General features: G+C 36.4%; 1 protein-coding gene across 1 annotated transcript; it reads left to right on the forward strand.

Moving 5' to 3' along the window:
- Positions 1-16,359: 16,359 nt before the first annotated feature.
- LOC137621703 (uncharacterized) lies at positions 16,360-19,454 on the forward strand. The gene is made up of 2 exons (XM_068352218.1): positions 16,360-16,547; positions 18,956-19,454. Exons 1-2 carry the CDS (start codon positions 16,360-16,362, stop codon positions 19,452-19,454), a joined length of 687 nt encoding a protein of 228 aa, XP_068208319.1.
- Positions 19,455-22,784: the final 3,330 nt, after the last annotated feature.

Consider the following 22,784-nt stretch of genomic DNA (forward strand, 5'->3'; position numbering starts at 1 on the left):
CCTATGCACCCAAAAATAAATAATTATTGCATTTTTAGACAATTTTTGTGTCAAAACAAAAATCTTCGTTATCCTCAACTAAACAAGTGTTCATCCGTTTTCTCTAAGGAATGAAAGTTGGCAAAGAAGCTTTAAAGAACTGTAAAGTTTTAAGAACAAAATAAGGAAAACATATTTTTTAAGACTTCATTGATTCTTTCATGACCTTGTCCTGGTTCGAAGCAGGCACACACTAGTTGCACTATCTGTGGGTATTCCAAGTTTCGAGTGGTTTACAACGCAGCTTTATGATGCTTGAAGCATGGTTATGTATATATATATATATATATATATATATATATATTTATACAGTAAATATATATATATATATATATATATATATATATATATATATATATATATATATATATATATATATATATAATTTTAGTGGAAGTTTTTCAGATTTAAGATAATCTTTTTCTGGTAACTTCATTAATTCTTGCTTTTACATGTATCTGTGTTTATAACTTTAATTTTCAATTGTTTTTCGTATTTTATAGTGAACTGTGTTTTTACTGAGTTCTGCTTATAATGTTTTTATGTTTTATTTTTAGCCTTAGGAATGGAATGAGACCCGAAAGATCGGCACTAATAAACTGAAAGATGTTGTCCAGCCTATTAGTTCTCTTATTTATTTTATACATATACGTACATACACGCACACACACACACACACACACACACACATATATATATATATATATATATATATATATATATATATATATATATACTGTATACACACACAAGTGCAAGCTTTAGGTGGTAGTGAAATGGATCCAACAAACAATTTTTATATATGAGGGAGAGAGAGAGAGAGAGAGAGAGAGAGAGAGAGAGAGAGAGAGAGAGAGAGAGAGAGAGAGAGAGAGAGAGAGAGATACTAGTTTTTACGAGTCCCGCTTTTCTCATGCCATAAGAACTATTACCATTATTTACCGCTTTTGAAGGACCTACTCGCTCCTTGGCACGTACACAAATCTCGAAAGCCTGTATGCATTGTGCCTGTCTCCTACTGATGACTGTTACAAGGCAGTGTTATAATCAAACTAAGAATTTCTCCATTCGATGCCAATTTAGAAATTGGAATTGTTACAGAAGAACTGAAAGCAAAAGGGCTTCTTATTGTATTCTTGAATTTTAATCGCTGCTGGATTTAGGAAACGCAAATTTAAGTTTTTATTCTAAATATTTTTCTTATTGGTATTCCTATAATCATCTTTTTACCTATCCACCCATCTAAGATGTGGAGTACTCATTCCTTGGAGCTAATGAAAAGAAAAATTTCAGTTTTTAAAGGGTTTATGGCATAGCGATTATTTATCATCATACTGTCCTGGTTGTGGAAGTTTTATACAAAGTGTTTGTCGCATGTATGATTCACCTGATAATTAAATGGTAGTGCTTTTACAGATAAAAAAAAAGGATATCTCAAATTATAGAAGGTAATAAGTTACTTTCATGAAAGCTTAAGAAAGGTTGAGCCATTTAACATAAAAACAAAAGATAACAGACATAGCATTGGACGTTAGAAATATATGGAAAAGGAAAAAATATGTCATACATAAAGAAACCATACTGTTCTTAAAGTTTGGAATCTTCATAATGACTTTCGATGAATCTGTGTGTATATGCATGTGTATATATATATATATATATATATATATATATATATATATATATATATATATATATATATATATAAAATCCAGAATAATATTCGCTTGAATGTTAGTGCAAGGTTAGTTCTAAGATGGCAACAGAGGCAGGATTTACATGATGAAACAAACACTTACTGTAGTAAGTGTATGAGGAATCATATTAGACATAATATTCAAATGTGAAAAGATATCATTGAACACTTTTATCCCTTTGTCGAAATCATAATACTGAATATAAACTAGTAAAATCTCATGCTTAAGAAAGTGAAAGTGTATTAAACAGTTTGCCGCATCTTGTTTTCGCTCCCTTATGATTGTAGAGTATTGATACTGCAAAGCAGCTGAATCCATAATTTTATTAGTACTTATGATATGACTTAGAGTTCACAATAACAGCCAACTCGATACAATTAAAGAGAAACGAATTTCTCTCGACCCCCTGATATTTATGTTCCAAAATAAAATTGTAGCTTGTAATTGTTGCTTTGATTGACACCGACTGCTGATTTTTCGGGATGGCAAGTTTCTATAGGTAAAGATCAAGACTTCAAGTAGGGGAAGAACACAGTTTAAGGCAATACATATGCAATGCTCTAGCGTACCGCCACAAGGAATGATAAGACTCTAATATCCCTGTGACGAAAATAAAGACATTTGTGCTTCTTATTTTATTGAAAGATTGTCGTACGATAGTTCCGAAAGGGCATATGTCATTCCATAATTATCATCTGCATGTAACCGGATACTCTCATCTCTTAGCGGATAATAGTGATATGGTGGTATATCAGCATAGATTTTTTAAGGGGCAAGGATACGTGTAAAGCTGTAAAGCTGGCGTGAATAGCGTAAAACTAGAGAGGATATGTCTGGTTAAAATCACTCCTCATCTGAAACACTTGATACGACAAGGATTTTCTATAATATTGCATGAATATATAGAATAAAGGACGGGAGCTATGTAAATAGTCTCTCCCGTAATGGTGCCGTGGTCAATAAAACCTTAAGATTCTGAAAATGAAGCGATAGTCATTTTAACTTAACAAATTTATTAGTCGGATGTGAAAATCTTAAATCTTGAATTGCAAGTATTGATTTGCATGTTTTGTAGATATTCAGTTTGCACCAATATATATTAACAGTGAGTTGCACAGCAGTTTTTCGCCAAATAGAATGTCCTGAGTGGAATACATATATATATATATATATATATATATATATATATATATATATATATATATATATATATATATATATATGTGTGTGTGTGTGTATATATGTGTATATATAAATATACATATATATATATATATATATATATATATATATATGTGTGTGTGTATGTGTGTATGTATGTATGTATGTATGCATATCTGTGCGTGTTCCCCTTTTAAAGAGTTGGCACCAGAAGGTTATCTATTCTACACACGCGCACACAGACACACACAGACACACACACACACACACACACACACACATATATATATATATATATATATATATATATATATATACTGTATATATATATATATATATATATATATATATATATATATATATATATTCAGTATATGTGTGTGTGTATGTGTGTGTGTGTTTGTGTATGTGTGTGTGCTGCCATAGACAATTCTTAGAAGATGAGTTTGCAAGCCCTATTTCCTCTATTTCCTTTTCTCTCCTGCCAGTCGTTGGTGATGCCCAGCCACTCACATCTACATGGAGTGGTGGTGCTCGGGTACGCGCTCGCTTCACACAGGCTTCATGGAAAATGAAATATTTTTATGAAAACTAAAGTAATATGTAGACAATAATATAATAGTATTTTTTACAAGTTGCATAATGTTAAGCAAATAAACAATTATGCGAGGGCAACAAAAGCACGTGTTTCTCTTGTCATAGGACAGCCACGATTAATAGACCCAAATGGATAAGGTAAGAAATCTTACTCTTAAGAAACTGCAACAGAAATTACGCTTAAGTATTTATCATTTGCACTCAGGTTAAATATATAAGCGCAATGAAGCAGTATCCAACTTGATTTTGAAAGGCACAATTCTACCTTATAAATGGGAAGGGAAGGCTTTTTCATGCTCACAGATATATGTAAATCTAGAAGGAAAGACTACATTGGACACACTACCACGACACTCTGAAGACATATGATGGCCCTCAGAAATCAGGAGACCATATATATATATATATATATATATATATATATATATATATATATGTATATATATATATATATATATATATATATATATATATATATATATATGTATAAATAAATATTCTTTCCCATCGTTATCCCTAGATGAAGGCGTCGGTTGCCTGATGCCAATATCATCAGGCATGGTTTATATGTTTGTAGAGGGTTTTTTACGATTGCATGCTCTTGCAGTCATCAACCACAGTTGTTGCCAGTGGGCCTAGCCTTTTTACGACATGCAGGACGTGCGTTGGTAGTACTTTTACACCTCTACCACAGAGTACATATATATATATATATATATATATATATATATATATATATATATATATATAAATATATATATATATATTATATATATATATATAAATATATATATATATATATATATATATATATAAACGTATATATATATATATATATATATATATATATATATATATATATATATATATATGTATATATTTGTAGTAATCACCAGCTCCTCATTGCCACGCTGAAGTTAAAACTGAAAGCACCTAGTAGGAAAGTAGATAGAATACCTATGTTTGATACAAATAAGCTTCTAGAAGAAGAGCACAGAGAAACCTTTGCAATTGAATGTAGGAATCGATTTGCCGTCTTGGAGACTTTAAGAGACGAAGAGCAGACAATTATTGAAGAATGGTGTGATATTAAGAACATATAATAGTCAGTTGGTAGTGAAGTTTTGAGACACGAGAGTTACAAGGAGAAAGCCATGGATATCAAATGATACCTCGGATTCTATAAAAAGGAGACAAAGACAGAAATTTATTGTTGAAAGTCTTCGAGGAAGTAATGAAAATTACAAGGCAGAGTAGGCTAAGTATTCTAGTTTTGACATTAAGGCCAAAAGAAAGGCTAGGAATGACTGGAGAGAATATTTAGACAGTAAAACAGATGAGGATGACAAAGCTATGAAATCAAGGAGTGGCTATGGTGTAAGAATCGCTCATAGAATTATTAATGAAATTTCTACTGCGGTCAAGAAGAAGCATATACCCATCAAAAAGAGAGATGAATCTGTTATAACAACAGAAGATGAAGAAAGACAATGTTGGATGGGACACTTTAATGAGGTTATGAATAGCAGACATGGAGGGAATAATTTGATTGATATACCTGAAGCTGAGGAAGACTTTGATGTGCCCATGAATGAATTAAGTGTTTGAATTCGAAGCTATCAGTAAAGAGCTCAAGAGACGGAAAGCTCCTGGATACGATGGAATAACTGCTGAAATGATTTTGGCTGAAAAAGAATTGATCCCCAGAATACTTGAAATATTATTTTGTAGAATGTGGCATGAAGAGGCAAAACCTGATGAATGGGAGTAATGAGTGTTGATGAAAATGACTAAAAAAGAAGATTTGACTGAATGCAATAATTACAGAGGCATCACAGTCAAGTCAGTTGTTATGAAGGTATATAGTATACTTATTCTAAAGAGACTGGAGAGAAAGATTGATGAAAAGCTGAGAGACGAAGAAGCAGGATTTCAAAAAAGATAGAAGTTTTACTGACCACATTTTCATTATGAGATATGTACAGCATTGCATAGAATATAGAAATTCACTTTTGATGGGATTTGTGGACTATGAAAAAGCCTTTGATAGTGTGCACACGCCAATTTTGTAGAGAGTTCTTCGTTATTATGGAATTCCTCTTAGCTATGCAAATTTGATTAAGTCTGTTCATGAGCATAGCAAGTGCAAAGTTAACGTTAATGGAGTCCTATCAAATGAATTTTTAGTGAACAGCGGCGTACTCCAAGGGAATGTGTTGTCACCCATGTTGTTTATCCTTCTCGTGGATTTTGTAATGCGAAGAACAGTCGGAGATGGTGAAGACAGATTGGACTGGGTTGGTAATAGGAAATTAGCAGGTCTAGAGTATGCTGATAATGCTGTCCTTATTAGCAGAACACCACAGGATTTGCAATGCTTGCTTAACAAAATACATGAGAACGGAGTTTGCAGTGGAAGATGAAATATCATTGGAAGGAGAAATGATTTATGAGGTAGAATCATTTAAGTATATAGGAATATGATCTCCATTACAGGGTCTTTAGAATTAGAGTTTAATGAAAGATGGTAAAAATCAGATCAGACAATGGCTATTTTAAGTACAATTTGGAAATCAAATCACCTGCAATTACAAATAAAAATAAGACTATATATCAGTTTAGTGAGATGGGTATTACTATATGGGCATGAATCATGGTACGGCAATGAAACAATCTCCAATAGATTTAGTAGATTTGAGAACAAAGCCCTCAGAAGAATATGGGGAGTTAAATGACAGGACAGTATTAGAAATGAAACTATAAGCGAGATTACCCAAGTGCCATGTGTGGATGAAAACATGATGAGGGGTGATGGAGATGGTTTGGACATGTTCTATCCACTTCCCATGATAGATTTGTTCACCAAACGTTTAGCTTAGTTCCACAATGCCATAGAATAGTTGGAAGACCCTGGCATACAGGGCTGAGGACTATGAAGCGTGAAGTAGGTGATGATGAATGGAAAACTATGGAAATAAAAGCTCAAGATAGAGACGACTGACGAAATCTAACCGAGGCCCTTTGCGTCAATAGGCGTACGAGGAGATGATGATGATGCCTTAACGTGGTGAAAAGGCTTGTATATCGCCATGATCAGCAAACCTGTGCTAGTCAGGGCCACACGTACTAGATTTGCTTTCTCTAAGCGATCAGATTATATATATATATATATATATGTATATATATATGTATATATATATATATATATATATATATATATATATATATATATATATATATATATATATGTTTATGTATATGGGAATTAAGTGTTTGAATTCGAAGCTGATCAGATCAGACAATGGCTATGCTAAGTACAATTTGGAAATCAAATCACCTGCAATTACAAATAAAAATAAGACTATATATAAGTTTAGTGAGATGGGTATTACTATACAAGTCAGTTGTTATGAAGGTATATAGTATGCTTTTAGTAACGTGAGGATGGTACTAAAGCCCTGTTATCATCCTTTGTAAACCTTTTCTTGTTCTACAGACAATTTCCTTGTCAACAGTAAACCTTATAGTCTTCACTATTTCTCCTCCTACCTTAATGCTATCTTCCAGGTCTTCCAGTGACTTTCATCATATGATGCATAGATGTAGAACAGAATAGGGGATAAGGAACATCCCTAATGTGGGAGGGTGGGCTGTGGCACCCTAGCAGTACCAGCTGAACTCGGTTGAGTCCCTTGTTAGGCTGGAGGAACGTAGAGGGTAGAGGTCCCCTTTTTTGTTTTGTTTCTATTGTTGATGTCGGCTACCCCCCAAAATTGGGGGAAGTGCCTTGGTATATATATATATATATATATATATATATATATATATATATTGCTACTAATATTACCACTACTATAGTGTTTTGCCTAAGGCAGGTCCTTTCATGGATTCGTCGCCATCCATAATTACCTATTCATGGCAACCTCTTTTAACTGTTGGCATCTTCTCCCTCCCTTGAGGTTATCTAGCAATGACTCCCATTTTCTTACCCTCTATAATGTCCTTCAGTAACCTATTCCCTCTTAAAATGTTATCCTATCCAGATTTTCAGCCTTCTCTTTATCGTCGTAATTAGGATTCTCCCTTCTCCAACTATTCTTAGTACTTCATTTGTCTTGTGGTTTCTCCAACATATTTTCAGCATCCTCCTCCATATCCATATTTCAAATGCTTCCAGATATTTCTTGTCTGTTGCAGTTATAGTCGATGTTTTAGAACCATGCAATGTTACATTCGATATGAAACGTTTTACAAATATTTTCCCAAGTTCCATCTTCAGTTTTCCTGTTAATGTTAGTATCTCTCTCTCTCTCTCTCTCTCTCTCTCTCTCTCTCTCTCTCTCTCTCTCTCTCTCTCTAAAAAGCTACCTTACTTTGGGCTGTTCTGCTCGTAATCTCTTTACTGCAGTTTCCCTGATGTGTTATAATACGTCCGAAATATTTTAAATGAATGATTTCCTCCACATCTTCATCTCCAATATGCATGAAGAGACCGATCGAGTGGGAGCTTCGGAGGAGGTTTGGGCTACAGAAGAAGAGGCCTTGGGATTCTCTCTCTTCAAAGAAGCCTTTGGAGGAGAAATATCCCTTTTGGACTTCTTCTTCCGGCGCTGGGCAAACCTCTCCCACTGGGAGGTAGACCACTCCCTACACTCACCCCATACATTACCCTTTTCACACCGTTGGCCCCTACAATGAGGACACATTGGAGGTCCTTGTTTTCATGCAATTCTCGTTTCCTTGGTTTTAGATATATTTATTTTCATCCCATACTTTTCTGCTGTTCTGTTATCATCCTTTGTAAACCTTTTCTTGTTCTACAGCCAATTTCCTTGTCAACAGCAAACCTTATAGTCTTCACTATTTCTCCTCCTACCTTAATGCTATCTTCCAGGTCTTCCAGTGACTTTCATCATATGATGCATAGATGTAGAACAGAATAGGGGATAAGGAACATCCCTGTTTGATTCCTCTTCCAACAGTTCGAGGTTCCCAATCTTCATACTGTTAGATTTTGATTTAGATATAAATTCTTTATTAACCTTCTATCTCTCCAGTCAATAGATGTCATTTTAGAATTACCAATAGTAATGTCCTATGAACTCTATGAAATGCTTCCTCAAAGTCAATGAAAAAATAAACATTTCCTCATTAACATCAAGAATATTTTCTTGAATCATCCTCATACAGCTAATTACCTTTCGTATTACACATCCTGATTTAAATCCAAATTGTTCTTTTCTAATATATTCCTCAGCTTTTGCTTTTAACTATTTTGATACATGACTAATTAAGCTTATTGTTCTATGTTCTGAGTGCTTTATTGTTTTTGTTTTTTTAGGGAAGGCAATCATAAAGCTTGTTGTATGTTTTTATGGCTAGTTTCCATTCTTACATGAAAATTTCATGTCTGTTTCTATGCACATTCCTTCTCTCTTTGAGTGACCTATCTACCTAAGTAAGGTATGTGAGCGTTGTCTTAATGTCTAACTTTTCTATAAGTTGCTCCTTATATAAAGTATTAGCCTTGACGATATGAAATTATTAAGTATTTTGTAGTGAATTTGCTCCTTTCATCTCGCTCATGAAAGAACTTTAATGTTTATTTCAGTCTGTATGTAGTGAAAGTCCAACATTAATAAGGATATATTTCATGAAAGGTTTAGCAAACACAGTAGCTGAACAACATTTTATGTACTTTTGTATGCAGAGAGAGAGAGAGAGAGAGAGAGAGAGAGAGAGAGAGAGAGAGAGAGAGGGGGGGGGGGGGGGACTGCCATCCGGTACCCAAGGAACAGTAACCATAACAGAAACGTTGCTTTGGTCGGTCGCCTTATCTATATGAATAGGGGATACCTTTATCTCCCGAGACTATAAACCCACCCGGTGTGTGTGTGTGTGTTTGTCTGTGTGTGTGATTGGGTGGGGGGTGGGGAGGGAAGCAGCGGAAATACACTAAACTCCGTTAAGAAAGGTGAAGGGTTTCAACGCTATAATAACGAACCGGGATTCGTAATCTTGGATTCATCAGCTAAGTGAATCTAATGTCTTTTGGAAATTCTCTTATCATGAGGCTCGAGCGCATCTTAGCCATCAGACGCTCATAAAGCTATAAAACACTTAGGCCGTAATAAGGTGATATAGGGTGTGATGCCCTCTTGGCCCAAACCCTCTAAAGTAGTTCGAGCTCTCAGCTCTTTGGGGGCATTTTTGTTTTTTCCTTTGGTTATCTCCATCGTCTAAGATTCGTTCTACAAATGCATGTCGGTGGTTTATTGTCGTTGCAGTTTTTTCTGACTACTTGCAAAGTTTTTGCATAGTTTCATAGATACAATAAGTTTTATGGTTTTTTATTAGATAGAAAACCGTTTTGACTTCGACTCCCCTTATATAGAGTCGTTTCGAGTTTGTGTCACATTTATAAGTAAATGGAAACGTTTTGAGTTTTTGGCACATTTTTAAAGATGAATATTACCACGTAGAGACTTGTAGGGACTTTATTCATACGCATGTTCCATTAGTTTATTGTTTTTTTATCTTGTTTAATTTTCTTTCCTATTTACATAAAACTATTAAAAACACTAGCCAACCTCCCGTAGATCCCGAAGAGACTGACCATGTTATTCATATTTATATTTCTCCCCATCCATTATTCCTTAACATATCCTTGAAACGCTACTCTCGCCTTGCAATGAATGCTCAAAGTCTTTTACAGTATCCGTTTCCTTTTTATCCTCTTCAGCCTCCTCCCCAACCTTCCCAGAATCCATTAACCCCACTGGTTTTCTTGAGAGTATGGGCTGCGATATAGTAACTATATGGAACTTTCGTGACACAAGGAAAAGAAGCTGCCTTCATACACTGCATACTTTTGCGTGAACTACGTCTACCTATATACATTATATACAGACATGCACTATATGCACGCACACATATTCCTCATATAGACAGTATATATGTACATTTCTTTATATATATGTATATATGTGTGTATATTTATATATAAATATTTATAAAAATTATCATTATTATTATTATTATTATTATTATTATTATTATTATTATTATTATTATTATTATTATTATTAATTTAGTAAGCTACTCAAAAGGCAAGAAACAAATTCAGGATATTGTGGATCAAAAAGAATGCACTGTACCTATTTTTATTCTTTTACATTGATATGTTGCAAAGTATTTAAATTGAAAGTTTATAATTATTGTCTCAGGGTTTAAAGTAGAACGTATTGATTTTCTTTATTGAGGGGCACATCCATGTACTTTTGGCCCCGGTCCTCTTTTATATTGGTTATAAGTGTATATATAAAGGTCAGTTTCAAACTGCGACATTTTTAAAGTACCTTTATATATGATATCAAACTTTACAAGAATGACGTGTTAGTCACCATTGCACGAGCAAGTTCTAGTATATACTGAAAAAAAAACTATAGAAAGCTTATTGTACGATGTACAGCATGATCTCTCAAAAGTAATATTTGAACTGACATGCTACACAGCTATCGTATCATGCGGACTTGAATTATTGCAAACAGTTGGGCATGAGGCAATAATGCTCGATGTTTATTTTTCATACATTATTAAAGGTGGCCGAGAGCTCCTCCTTTCGGATAAGATATACCGACAACTCATCCTTTTAGTATTGATGTACTGACAGTCCCTTCTTTCAGTTGTGTTGTGCCGATGGCATAAGGGAGAATGAAATGAGAGAAATCACGAAGGTGATATCTCTTTGAAAATGTAACAACATACCAAATAGATGGGAGACATTCCACTTCTGCCTTCTAAAAGACTATAACCCTACCAGCTCTGGAATATTTTTATGTCTATGGATTATAAACCATATAATTATTGCCTGATACCTTTAAATGTTTTGGCAACGCAGCTATTAGGTTCTAACAGAGATGCGAGGTTAATGCAATGGAGTTTATTCAACAAGAAAACGAACTTATATATAGGTAGTTGCGAGCATGAATTACACAAAATTCAAACAACACAAGAGTTGCCATAGGAAGGTTAAACATGTTTACAGTATATTATCAGTGTGGAGGAAAGTGAGGGATAAAAAGAAAGCAATACCGTTACAGTGTAGGAGCATGCAAGAAACTTGTGTGGTACATGGCTCCCCTCATAAAAATTATGTATAAGTGAAAGAGGGTTCCCTGCTCTTGGGAGGCGCACTGTAGGCAGGTCATCTTGCAGGAGATATGTAGATTTTAGGCAATCAACGAAGACCCAGTATTCTTTGCCTTGAACATCAATTAAGAAAGCCTTCAGTGTGTGACGGATCATGAGGAAAGGACCCAAGGTTTGCTTGTCTCGTTGTACAAGAAAATGTGCGTTTCCTTGTGCAACTCTGTCGGTATGTGTTGCTTCCTGGGGGCTTGTAAGTCTGGCAGCATGGAGTAAATTTTCCCACAACATAATGTAGGGGTTGGAGATTGTCATAGGAGGTTGCAAATGGAAAAAATTTGGCATTGACGACCAACGGGTCGCCATACATCATTTCAGCTGCTCAAACATCCAAGGTGTTTTTAGGAGTGGTCCTTAATCCCAGGAGGACCCAGGGAAGACGAGTGAAGCAGTAGGAGTCATTGCATCCGGACATCAGAGCTGCATTGAGGGTGTGATGAAAATGTTCAACCATTCTGTTGGCTGCAGGGTTGTAGGCCGTTGTCTGATGTAGGGTGATGCTTAGGAGATTTGCTAATGATGTCCACAATTGAGAGGTGAAAGTGGTACCCCTATCAAAAGTAATATGCTCAGGGATACCAAATCTTGCTATCTACTCTGAGAGTAAAGCAGATGTACATGAGGTAGACATTGCATTATACATTTGGGTGGCTTTAGGCTAACGAGTTGAGAGATCATTTACTATAAACAAGTAATGGTGTCCTTGTGATGTGGGTAGGGGACCTACTACGACGGCGTGTATTTGGGTAAAACAACACTGAGATTGAGGAAAGCTCGCCACTCCTGAATCTGTTTGTCGATGTTTTTTGAAGCGTGGCATGAAGTACAGTAGAGGATCCAATTCTTAGCATCCTAAGTAATGCCGTACCAAAGGAACTTCATCTTCAGTAGCTGTACAGTAGAATGGCACGTGGGATGTGAGAGGCAATGAATGAAATCAAACACCTGTCGACGCAAGGGGAGCCAGGTATCCACGGTCGCGGGCTGCCAGTACTGACATCACAGAGGAGTGCGAAGTTGGAATTGTCGAGGGCAACGTCTTCCCAATGGAGGGATTTTCAAGATATCCTTCATGCTTGGTACTTTGGATCTTTTTGTTGGGCTTCTGCCAAGGCATTGTAGTCCAATCCCAGGTGAATGGTGGCCAATGTGTCTATTGACAGGGAATTCATTTTCCCAGGGATGTGTTGAAGGTTGTAGTTGTATTCAGCCACAGCAGAGGGGTGTCGGTGAATACGGACGGAGCAGGCGTCGGACTGTCGAGTAAAGTTGTGCACCAAGTGCATGTGGTCCGTGCAAATGATGAAGGTGTGCCCTTTAAGAAGTGGCAAAAGTGATGGCCAGCCAAATGCACCATCAGCAATTTGCAGTCGAAGGTAGAGTAGCCAGATTCCGCTTTGGATGAGTCGCAGACCACCTGCTCGAGTACTGCACCAATATTGACATCACTAGCATCATTGAAGAGAAGGAGAGGGGCATGAGGCATGGGAAAGATAAGAGCAGCAGCAGTTTATAGGGCATTCTTTGTGTTGCAGAAGGCTGCTTCCTGAAGAGGTCCCCATTTCAGGTCTTTGACTTGTCCTTGAGGGAGGGTTAAAACGGGGAAAGAGTGGCGGCGATGGCTGTCAAGAACCGATGATAATAGTTTATCACGCCCAAGAATTCTTGCAGTTCTTTGACGGTAGAGGGCATGGGAAGGTGCTGAACGACTGCTACCTTCTGTGGGCGGGTTGGATGCCTTAAGGAGTGATGCGGTGCCCTAAGAACGATACTTCATTTGCACCAGAGGTGCACTTGTCGTACTGAACTACAAGGCCATTCTGTCATAGGCAGTTGAGAATGATGTGTAGGTGACGGAGGTGTTCTTCGGAGGAGAAAGTGAACACAAGTATGTCGTCCACGTAACATATGCAGAAGGAGAGGTCCCCCTAAGATGAGGTCCATTAGGCATTGAAAAGTGGCCCCAGCATTACAAAGACCAAAACAGTAGTAATTGGAGGTGTAGGGACTGAAGGGGATGATGGTGGCGGTCGTGGTGATGTCTTCCTGGGTTCATGGGCAGCTGATAATACCCCTTCAAGAGGTCAAGCATGGAGAAAATTTTTTCTTTGTGCAAGTAGGAGGTAACGTCAGTGATTTTTGGTAGGGGGTAGTGACTTAGTTCTGTCTACATGTTCAGACACCTGTAATCCTTACAAGGGTGGAGGTAGCCTCATAAGGGCGCATGAAGCCATCTTTCTTCAGGACGATGTGTAAGGGCAACGATCATGGGCTTGAGGCCTTTTGGCAAAGGCCCATTTCCTCCTTTTCGTCGTACGTATCTTTGTGGAAGCCAAACGATCCGCCGCCAGACGCCTGAATCTGGCATACACTGGGGTCCCCGTCGTCTTGATATGGTGATAAATACCATATATGGTGAGAACCATGGGCGTTTGGCAAAAATCAGGGTGAAAAACTTCCGGGTATGACATTAGGAGGTGGGCATAGGCATCCGTGGGTGCGCTGATGTGGAGTGCGAGGGCGGAGGGGCTGAGTTGAAGAGGTGTCGATGAGTATGTGTCAGCATTGAATAATTGTGATTTGCTGACGATTTTTGAAAAACAATTATTCGAAAGACAATTGTTCGAAAAACTTTTTTTTTGAAAACCAATTATTCGAAAGCAATTGTTCGAATGTGGAATTGTTCGATTTTATAATTGATTGAATTTCAAGATATTCGAATAAGCAGTTTTTCTAAATTAATATTGTTTGAATCCATGAGCTACAGCGACTGACTAGTTGCGCAAGAGTAAGAATTCATTATTTTTGCGGTTTATAAGCAAGTGAGTAGTTATATGAGAAATAACTCAATTGAATTGTTTGTCTTTTAAATATATTGATAAAAAAATGAACCGTAAACAAATCCTGCTTTTGAAAATAAACATTAATAATCGAATGGGTAGTTAAATGAGCAACAATTTAATTGTATGGTTTTTCTTAAATACATTTATAAAATAGAATAAAAACTAAAAATTAACCGTAAACAAATCCTTCTTTGGAAAATAAAACTCTCACTGTTATTTTGGGCGAATTCATATTTGATAGAAATTTCCTAAACCTTATAATGGCTGAGTTTGTTAGGAGTGAAAAAGGAAAGCCCATGTTGATAGTGAACGGACATTTATTTATTAAAGACAAGCAAATACAAAATAAAATATATTGGAATTGCCAAACATTTTCAAATTACTGTAAATGTGTTATAACAGTAAAAGATGTTTCTATTTCTAAAGAACATAATCATTCAGGTGATACAGCTTAAAGAGAAATGCGAAAATTTATGGAAACAGTTAAAGAGGACGGAAAAGGTACACGTGACTAACCTCATTTGACATAAATGTGCAAAGATATGTAAATAAAACTTTAATAAATCTAAAATAATCGTTAATTAATCAATTAGACCTCTATGGTTAAGTTAAGTATGCTGAGGATTCGAATGACATAAATTTAGAAAAATTGCTTATTCGAATATCTTGTAATTCGATCAATTGTAAATTCGAACAAATACACAATTGTTTTCGAATAATTGGTTTTAGAAAAAAAGTTTTTCGAACGTCTGTTGAATATTACTTTTCGAAAAATTGTTGGAGCCCCACATCAACCAGGAGGAGAAATTGTGCAAGGAAATCCGTACCAAGTAGTAGCAATGTTACGTTGACAACAAAGCAGCCTGGAATCTGGAGTGGTAGTGGCAGAACTGTGGTTGATAATTGTTAGTAAGTGACTGGAGGGGTCGTTGGTTGAGGCATGAGCACGGGGTGGCATATGTGGGTGGTGGGTGACTCTGTTGCCTCTTCGGCATGTGTTTTATTGCATTCACATCAGTCGGTGTTTAGTAGTTGTCCTCTTTAACAAGAGTGGAATCATTGAGGGAGGTGTTGAAGGTGGTGCAGTGGCTGTCCCTAAGGGCATTGAGTTTGGTTGTCAGGTCCTTCATGGGCAAGGTCTTGACATCGGGGATGGCGGTGCGTACAGGTTCCGGTAGGCGTCATACCTAAAGGTCATGAAGTAGATTCACCTCCCAAGGAGGTCAGTCTTTAGCAGGTTGCAAGCGAGCGATACAGGTCATTTCTCTCATGGCAAACAAAGTCTTTTTGGTGCTCCCAACGGCTGTTCAAAGAGCTGATAAGGCTTGGCTACAGGCAGCTGGCAATGGTGAGTAATGCTCCTTTTGTGAAGGCGTCATACTCTATCGGGGCGTCCCCTTGGTAGGAAAGCCGATTGGAGATTTCTGGGAATGTGTACTTTGGGATTACCGAGAGGACATAGCCTGGTTTCCTGCTTGAGCAAGTCATGCCCTTGAGATGAAACTGAACTTCTGTGCGCTGGAACCAGTTGAAGAATGGCCGGGTGAAAAAGGTGGTGTGAAATAGTCACTCTGGTAGTCACCACTCACCAGTGTGCCAACATAGCTGTTAGGTTCTAACAGAGAGGTGAGGTGAAAGCAACTGAGTTTATTCAACAAGACAACGATCTTATATAAAGATAATTGTGAGCTAGAATGACACAAAATTCAAACAGTACAAGACTTGCGATAGCAAGCTTAAACAAGTTTACAGTATATTATCAGTGTGGGGGAGGACTACGGATAAAAAAAGCAATACTGTGACCGTGTACGAGCATGTATGAAACACGTGTGGTACACAGTGAAGCTTTGTTGACTGAATACCCTGGAGTTGGGGTCTTAGAAGTAGACTTCTCGTTGAGGGTCGAAAAAAGAAATGGCTTGTATGTTTGTGCCAAGATTTTCGAAAAAGGAGAACATGATACCAGTGACCTTTTTAAATGTATAAAAGAAGAGGGCCTTCAGTAAGTGATGTAGTTTTTTAAATTTTGTTTATAGATTTTTTAAATTATAATTATATGCAAAAGATAATGTAACAATTTAATTGAGATCAACGTCAATAACCATTGAAGTAGTGAAACGGGATAACTTACAATCATTCATTCATTCAATTATATTTTACTAACAGTCCCTCCTTTCAGTTAGGTTGTACCAATAGTCCCCCCCTTTCAGTTATGATGTAGCAACAGTCCCTCCTTTGAGGTATTATTATTATTATTATTATTATTATTATTATTATTATTATTATTCGCTAAGCAACAACTCTAGTTAGAAAAGCAGGATGCTATAAGCCCAAGGGCTCCAACAGCAAAAAATAGCCCTTTGAGGAAATAAGGAAATGAATAAACTATTTTGGAAAAAATTAACAATTACAATGAAAGGTTTTAAGAACAGTATTATTATTATTATTATTATTATTATTATTATTATTACTACTAGCCAAGCTACAACCCTAGTTTGAAATACAAGGTGCTATAAGCCCAAAGGCTCCAACAGAAAAAAAAAAGCCTAGTGAGGTAAGAAAACAAGGAAATAAATAAACGATATAAGAAGTAATGCAAAATTTAGATAAAATATTAAAAAAAAATTAACATTAAAACAGATAATTCATATATTATTATAAAAAGACTTATGTCAGCCTGTTCAACATAAAAACATTTGCTGCAACTTTGAACTTTTGAAGTTCTACTGATTCAACTAACCGATTAGGAATATCATTCCATAACTTGGTCACAGCTGGAATAAACCTTCTAGAATACTATGTAGTATTAAGCCTTATGATGGAGAAGGCGTGACTATTAGAATTAACTGCCTGCCTAGTATTATGAACAGGATGGAACTGTCCCGGAAGATCTGAATGTAAAGGATGGTCAGAATTATGAAAAATCTTATGCAACATGCATAACGAACTAATTGAATGAAGGTGCCAAAGATTAATATGTAAATTAGGAATAAGATATTAGACCGTAAGTTTCTGTCCACCAACCTAAGATGAGAATCAGCAACTAAATACTAGACAGGAGAACAATACTCGAAAGAGGGCAGAATGAAAGAATTAAAACACTTCTCCAGAATAGATTGATCACCAAGAACCTTACAAGACTTTCTCAATAAGCCAATTTTTTGTGCGATTGAAAAAGACACAGACCTAATGTGTTTCTCAAAAGAAAATTTACTGTAGAGAATCACACCTAAAATTTCAAAAGAGTCATACAAAGTTAAAGAAACATTATCAATGCTGAGATCCGAATGTTGAGGAGCAACTGTCCTTGACATACTTGCAATTATACTTTGCGTTTTTTCATGATTCAACTTCATATCCTATATTCTGCACCATGCACTAATTTTAGGTAGATCTCTTTTAAGGGATTCGGCAACCTCAGATCTACATTCAAGAGATGGAATTGATGCAAAGAGAGTAGCGTCATCTACATATGCAACGAGCTTGTTTTTTAGGCCAAATCTCATGTCATATGTATATAGTATGAAAAGTAATGGGCCAGGAACACTACCCTGAGGACCACCAGATTTCATATTCCTATAGTCATTTTAGTGCCCATCAGCAACAAATACAGTATGTGATCTATTACTTAAAGATTCAATAATGCTAAGAAATGATCCACCCACTACCAGCTGTTTGAGTTTGAAAACAAGAGTCTTATGGTTAACACAGTCAAAGGCAGCACTAAAATCAAGGCCAATCATACGAACTTCATGACCATAATCAAGGGATTTCTGTACACAGTTGGAGATTGTAAGAAGGGCACCACATGCTCTAAGGCCTTTATGAAAGCCAAATTGCAAACTAAGGAACAGATAATTACCTTCAGCAAACTTATTTAGATGTTTTGCCAAAAGACATTCAAAAACTTTAGATAATATGGGAGTTATGGAAATTAGGTGGGAATCAGTTGTAACAACAGTCCCTCCCTTCAATTATGATGTACTGACTGTCCCTTCTTTCAGTTATAATGTACCTACAGTCCCTCGTTTCATTTATGATGTACCGTCAGTCCCTCCTTTCAGTTATAAATTACCGACAGTGCCTCCTTTCAGTTATGATATACCAACAGTCCCTCTATTTAGATATGATGTACCAAGAGCCCATTCTTTCAGTACTAACAGTCCCTCCTTTCAGTTATGATGTACCGACAGTCCCTCCGTTCAGTTATGATTTACCGGCAGTCACTCCTTTCATTTAATATGATGTACCAACAGTCACTCTATTTAGATATGATGTACCGACAGTCCTTCTATTTAGATATGATGTACCGATAGTCCCTGCTTTCAGTTATGATATACCGTCAGTCCCTTTTGTAATATACAAAGTCTCTCTTTTCAATTATGATTTACTGACAGTCCCTCTATTCAGATATTATGTACCAACAGTCCCTCCTTTCAGTTATGATGTACCAACAGTCCCTCCTTTCAGTTATGATGTACCAACATTCCCTCCTTTCAGCTATGATATAACACCAGCCCCATCTTTCAGTTACAAAGTACGGTCAGTCGCTCCATTCAGTGATGATTCAACGACAGTCCCTCCTTTCAATTATGATGTACCAACAGTCCCTTCTTTCAGTTATGATGGACCAACAGCCTGTCATTTCAGGTATCATGTGCCAACAGTTCCTCCTTTCAGCTATGATGTACCAACAGTCCCTCCTTTTAGTTATGATCTCCCAACAGTCCTTCTATTCAGATATGATGTACCAACAGTCCCTCATCTCAATTATGATGTACCGACAATCACTCCTTTCAGTTTTGATGTACCGACAGTCTCTCCTTTTAGTTATGATGTACCGACAGTCCCTCCGGGCAGTTATGATGTACCGACAGTCTCCCCATTCAGATATGATTTACAGTTATGATGTACCAATAGCACCTCCTTCAGTTATTATGTAGCAGTAGCACATCCTTCAATTATGATATACCAACAGCACCTACTTTTGCTGTGATATACCAATAGCAACTTTAGTTGTGATATGCTGGTGGCACCTTCTTTATTTATGATATACTGTTAGATCTTCCTTAAGCTATGATGTACCAATAGCACCTCTTTCAGTTATATTATACCAATAGCAACTCCTTCAGCTATGATGTACTGATAGTACCTCTTTCAGTTATAATATACCAATAGCATCTCATTCACTTATGATTTACCAATAGCACCTCCTTCAGCTATGATATACAGAAGCACCTCCTTCAATTATGATTTACCGATAGCACTTCTTTCAAATACGATATACCAATAGCACCTCCTTCAGTTATGATATGCCGATAATACCTCCTTCAGCTATTATATACCAATAACATCTCCCTCAGTTACAATCTATGGCTAACATTTCCTTCAGTAATGATATATCAATAGTACTTCTTTCAGTTAAGATGTACCAATAGCACCTCCTATTGGTACATCAATAGCACTTCTTTCAGCTATGATATGCCAATAGCACCTCCTGTAGTTACGATATCCTGATAGCACTTCCTTCAGCTATGATGCTCCGATAGCACCCCCTTCAGTTATGATATGCCGACAGTACCTTCTTTAGTTATGATATACCAATAGCATTTCTTTCAGTTATGATATATTATTGGTATGAACAGCTGTATTCAGCCACTCATTTTATTTTTATTTGAATTAGCAGTTCATCATGGTTAAAAATTGCTGAACGACGGTATTGTATTTGAATATAGTTTTTGACAGTAGAAATAAAAAAATGGAAGCTCCAAATTTTTATGATATAACAACAGCATCTCCTTCAGCTATGATATACTGACAGTCCCTTCGTCAGTTATGATATACCGATAGTACCTCTTTTAGTTATTATATACCAATAGCACCTCCTTCAGTTATGATTTACTGACAGCACCTGCTTCAGTTATGATATACCAGTAGAACCTCCGTTAGCTTTGATTTACTGATCTTTCAATTATGATGTAGCAAGAGCACTTACTTTCAGTTAAGAGGTAATGACAGCCCTTCTTTTCAATTTTGAGGAACTGATAGTCCCTGCTTTCACTTATGATGTACAGGCAGTCCTTTCTTTCTTTTATTCTGTTCTGACAGCTTGTCTTTTAACTAACTATGTACAAACAACCAATTCTTTCAAATATCATATACCGACAGCTTTTATATTTCAAATATGTTTTACCAATAGCTCTTCCTTTCAGTTATGATATAGCAACTGACCCTGTTTTTATTTATGATGTAATGACAGCCAATTTATTTACTTTTGATGTTCTGATAGCTCATATTTGAGTTATGATATACTGATAGCACCTACTTTTACTAATACTGGACTGACAGTCTATGTTTTAGTTATGATGCACTGAGCCCCATGTAAGATGTATGGGCAGCCCTCCTTTCAGTGTTGATGTATAGACATCACCTCCTTTCAGTGTTGATGTATAGACATCACCTCCTTTCAAGTGTGATGGAGTAAGAGCTTCTCATTTCAGTAATGGTGGACTGACAGCTCTTCCTTTCAGTTATGGTATACCAAGAGCCCTTCCTTTCATTAAAGCTGTATCCAAAGCTCTTGCCTCTCTTATTATGTAGCCACAGCACCCTTCTTTATTTATAAATAACTGCCAGAATCTCCTTCCATTTATAATGTACTAACAGCCCCTTCTCTCACTAATGAAGTACCACTAGTCCCTAATTCAGTATTGCTGTACAAAACTCTCCTCTCTTCAGTCATGTTGTACAATCAGCTGCTTATCTAAGTCATGATATACTAATAGTCGGCAGCATCTTTTTTAATTTACAATCTACCGACAGCTCTAGTTTCAATTATGGTGTACTATATTCAGTTTTGGTGTACTGATAGCTCCTCCTCTTAATTATGACTTAGAGACACTAATTCCTTTTAGCTATGATGCACTAAGAGCTCCTGTTTTCAACTGTGATGAACCAAAAGCCCTTTCTTTTACATAGTAAGTTGGCCAAGACACCCAATATCTGTTGAAATACTACTGTTAGAGAGTTATTGTGTCTTTTGAATGGCCAAATAGTACTACATTGGATCCCTTTTTGGTTACGGATCATTTTTCCTTTCCCTACACATACACCAAGTAGTCTGGCCAATTCTTTATACATGCTCCTCTTTATTCATACACTTGACAACACTAAGATAACTGGAAACATTTTCTGCACTCAAGTGGTTAACACTGTATTGTAATTGTTCAGTGGCTCCTTTCAAGTTGGTAAGGGTAGAAGAGACTCTTTAGAAATGGTAGGTAGGTCTTCTAGAAGAAGGATACTCTAAAATCAAACCATTGTTCTATCTATAGTTTTGGTTAGTGCCATAGCTTCTGTGTCAAGGTTTTCCACTGTCTTGTGTAAGAGTTGTTTTGCTAGAGGGTACACCCAGTCATACTGTGTGTTTTCTCATTTCCTTTCCTCAATGGGTTATTTTCTCTGTTGGAGCCCTTGTGCTAATAATATCCTGCTTTTCCAACTAGGGTTGTTGCTTTGCTAATAATAATAATAATAATAATAATAATAATAATAATAATAATAATAATAATGATGATTATGATTTAGTGATAGCCATCCCTTCAGTAATGATATACAAACAACCATTCCTTTCTATAATGATGTACGGACAGCCCGTTATCTTGATTTTGATGAACTGATAGCCCCCTCCTCTTGTTTATGAAGTACTGACAACCCCTTATTTCAAATTTGATGTCCCAACAGTTCCTCCTTTTAGTTATGATTTACTGCTTAGATAAGTTTTACTTCAGATGTAGCAACAGCTCCTTCTTTCACACAAGATATGCTGACAGCCCATCTTTTTAATTATGATTTACCATTAGCTCTTCCTTTCATTTCACATGCACCAACAGCCTGTTCTTTTCTGCTTAATCTACTAATAGCTCTCAGTGTCAGTTGGTGGACTGACTGCCTCTCCTTTCCGTTATGATAAACCAAAATCCCTTCCTTCTAGTTATATCACTACAGCCCCTACTTTCTCTTATGATGTAACCACAGCACATTTCTTTAGTTATGAATTACCAGCAGCATCATATTCCATTTTATGTACTTCTTTCAGTAATGATGTACCACTAGTTCTTAAATTTAGTTTTGCTGTACCAACAGCTCCACCTCTGAGATATGTTTTACAGACAGCTTCTCTTTATAGTTATGATGCACTGACATCAGCCTCGTTTTTAATTTATGACCTGTTAGCTTT

Source organism: Palaemon carinicauda, chromosome 28, assembly GCF_036898095.1.
Source record: "Palaemon carinicauda isolate YSFRI2023 chromosome 28, ASM3689809v2, whole genome shotgun sequence".
Taxonomy (NCBI): domain Eukaryota; kingdom Metazoa; phylum Arthropoda; class Malacostraca; order Decapoda; family Palaemonidae; genus Palaemon; species Palaemon carinicauda.